At 37.7% G+C, this 3004-nt stretch overlaps 1 protein-coding gene across 1 annotated transcript in view; it reads right to left on the bottom strand.

Annotated features, from left to right (window-relative positions):
- Positions 1 to 3004, bottom strand: part of LOC102677007 (voltage-dependent calcium channel type A subunit alpha-1) — a 123349-nt gene that overhangs the window by 119149 nt on the left and 1196 nt on the right. Inside the window, 1 exon segment of the mRNA XM_031509983.1 lies at positions 1 to 98. Within this exon segment, the coding sequence (XP_031365843.1) occupies positions 1 to 97 (97 nt within the window). The 5' untranslated portion in view covers position 98.

Below are 3004 nucleotides of genomic sequence, written 5' to 3'. Positions count from 1 at the left end.
GTCCGGCATATCCTGTGAGGCCCGCACCTCCACGCACCAGCGGGCTGCTGCCACGCCGACGCGTAGACATGTGCCGGCCTCCCACGCCACCCAACATCCTATAAAAAAAAACCACCATCACTTGTTAGTAAAAAATCAAACGACATTCCCTATAAAAATTAGTTCTTTATTAAAACACTTTTATAAGAGAAATATATTATTAATACTTTAACATTTCGCAATATTAGTAAAAGCAAATGACGTAAATACAAGTTGGATGGAGGGAGTAAGCTCGATGCAAAATTAGCACATCTGATGAGGCGTGACAGATCGAACGAATATTAAGAAGATTGTAAGGGGAAAAAAGTAAAAACCGTTTCACCTTAATTGGGTTAGAACGTTGACTAGTCTAATCTCGAGGTATCAAGAACGCGTCCAAGTCACGCGATCCGCCACTCGCATGTTTGTTTAGAGAATTTCCACGAGATGTATCATCGATAGATTTTTTTTTCTTTCACAAGTTTTTACGCTGCTTCTTCGCGATCATAGTGTCAAGCGATACGAAAAGTTTTTCGTACACTTCTAACGTCAATTTCAACCGATATCTCAGCTTATCTCCGCCATATGGAAAAGTTTGATAAACCTTAATTGGTTTTTCACACCGACGCGAAAGAAACTCGAGATACGAGTTCTTTTTAATTCGCTTTGAATATAACCATATATAAAATCATCGACGAGCCACCACGATGGAATACCTCGATACTTGTCCCCACGATGAAATCAATTAAATCAACAATGAACTCGCGTATAAAACATATAGTTTAATTACAACTAATTCCTAAAAAATATTATATAATATATAATATAAGGATCTCATGTTTCCTTGACCGTCTTCTAATTCCTTCAAAAGAAATTCACAGAAATTAATTAAATTAATTAGAAAAATATTTTTAAAAAAGGATAAATCACGTAACAAAGATTAGACCGTGTTATAATCCGTGATAAATCTCGCGGCAAAAATGAAATAAATTAATAATTACTCGTTGAAACTAACTTATCCCCTTCCCATAATTTAACGCGGCTCCGTGCCAGTCACTATCGAAAGTGATTAAGCTCCGTATATAGTCAGACAGCGGCCTATCAAGCGGTTAAACTTCTTCATTTCATCCCTTGCCTAAGCGATTCTCAAACTTGGCGAAATATTCCCTCGAAAGAAATACCGCTCGATGGAGTGTGATCAAGCTTCCCTTCTCCGTTCAAATGTAATTAATCTTGGAATAAAAATTAGTAGAAAGCCTTTAACGTTCCCCCTTTAACCCGTCGTCGCGGGGAAAAGAAACCGGGTTTTAAAAAAAAAATATAATACTTTGAGAACCTTCCTCTTCTTCCACGCCCTTTAAAACTAGGCAAAGCGTCTCTCCGGTTAAAAATAATTCTCACTCTAATTACGAAAGAAGAACGGACAACGAAAAGAATTATTCTCTATGCCGATATCACCACCACCACCACCGTTTCAAACAGCGATTGTACATCAACCGACCAAGTTAAAATTGGCGAAGGTCGACTGATTATCCCGATGCCACAGCCTCGATAATTGTAATTTATAGAGAGGGATGGAAGGAAGGAAAGAAAGAAAGAGGAGAAGTAGTATGCCATAAATCCCATCCTCGTCCACTGTCGCCACGCAAACCCTTGTTATCCTTATGTATTTTTCCCTCAACTCACCTCCACAGTACGTTCCATTTATTTCGCCAACTTCGCTTCCCTTCCACGCAATCTTATCATGCCCGTTTGTCCTTATTACGTTTCACGAGTGTTCGAGCAGCCATCCTTTCGGCTTAAGAAGAAATCGAAAACGAAAAAGGGTAGAAATAATATCCCTCTAGATATTTCTTCCTTGCATTTCAATTCATCTTCTTCATTCGTCGTCAATTTTATCCGATCGATACACTTATTTTTCCAATTAAACAATCTTTTCGAAGCTCGAAAATTATACAACTTTATTAATTTTATATATATATATACATATATATCATGGAGTTAGTGATAGGAAAGAGATAGTGGTAGGAAACTATTGGAGGATCCACGGTGCATCCGGTAGCTTCGAAATCTCGTTAGCAGTTTCTTCGATTTCCGCTTTAAGTAAATTGTATCAAGGATCATCGTAGTATCATGGCGCGCCTCGAACACGTAATTGAACACACGATCGTTATCGCGGATAGAAATTGGGGATGATACGATTATACCTTTTCTTTTTTTTTTTTTAAAGAGTTTTTTAATTTTTAAGAGGGGAGAAGAATCATTTTTCGAAGGATGAAAAACTATTCGATTAGGACGCAACGTACCCGATGGAGGAAAGCAATACGTGATTTTCGATTCGATTCGATTCGATTCGATTCGACTGGCAGCAGGTAGATTGGATCGTGGCGCGGAATATTCATCGGCGATGATTTCCGCGCTAACAACGCCGCGCTGTCGTTATTTGCACGAACGAATTAATATCTGGCTCCGTCCATTTTGCCTTTACTGCACGAAATGAATTCCAATCCATTACGCGTGTAACCAACTTACACGTCCATCCATGTCTGAAAGCAATGGCCGCCAGTCATGGTTATCTAATCATATTTTTACGAAATTTATTTTTTCAATTTTTAATTAGCATCAAATTATGGTATCAAACACGGCTCAGGTTTATTAATCCCTGAACAAGTGACGATCGGATAATCGAAAATCTCCTTCCTTCCATCGCGTTGTAATTCGATACGTGCTTATCTTTTCAATCCATTCCGTGAAATTTCAATAAAGATACTAGCCTGCCTCGAAATTTATATCGAACATTCCTCGTGTTCAGCTTTCATCCGTCTAATCGGATACGCGGTTCTCTATTTCAATTGAAAATCTATTTGCACGTATACACTTCATATATTATAATATAATGTAATACAGATTGGTGTATGTTATAATTATAGTTATGTAAATTGTTATATTTTTCGAAAATCAGGAAATTATAGGAAAAAATATCCTC

Source organism: Apis dorsata, unplaced genomic scaffold, assembly GCF_000469605.1.
Source record: "Apis dorsata unplaced genomic scaffold, Apis dorsata 1.3 scaffold_196, whole genome shotgun sequence".
In the NCBI taxonomy this organism is placed as follows: domain Eukaryota; kingdom Metazoa; phylum Arthropoda; class Insecta; order Hymenoptera; family Apidae; genus Apis; species Apis dorsata.
Note: the sequence above shows the minus strand (reverse complement) of the source record. Positions and strands in the feature narration are given on the sequence as shown.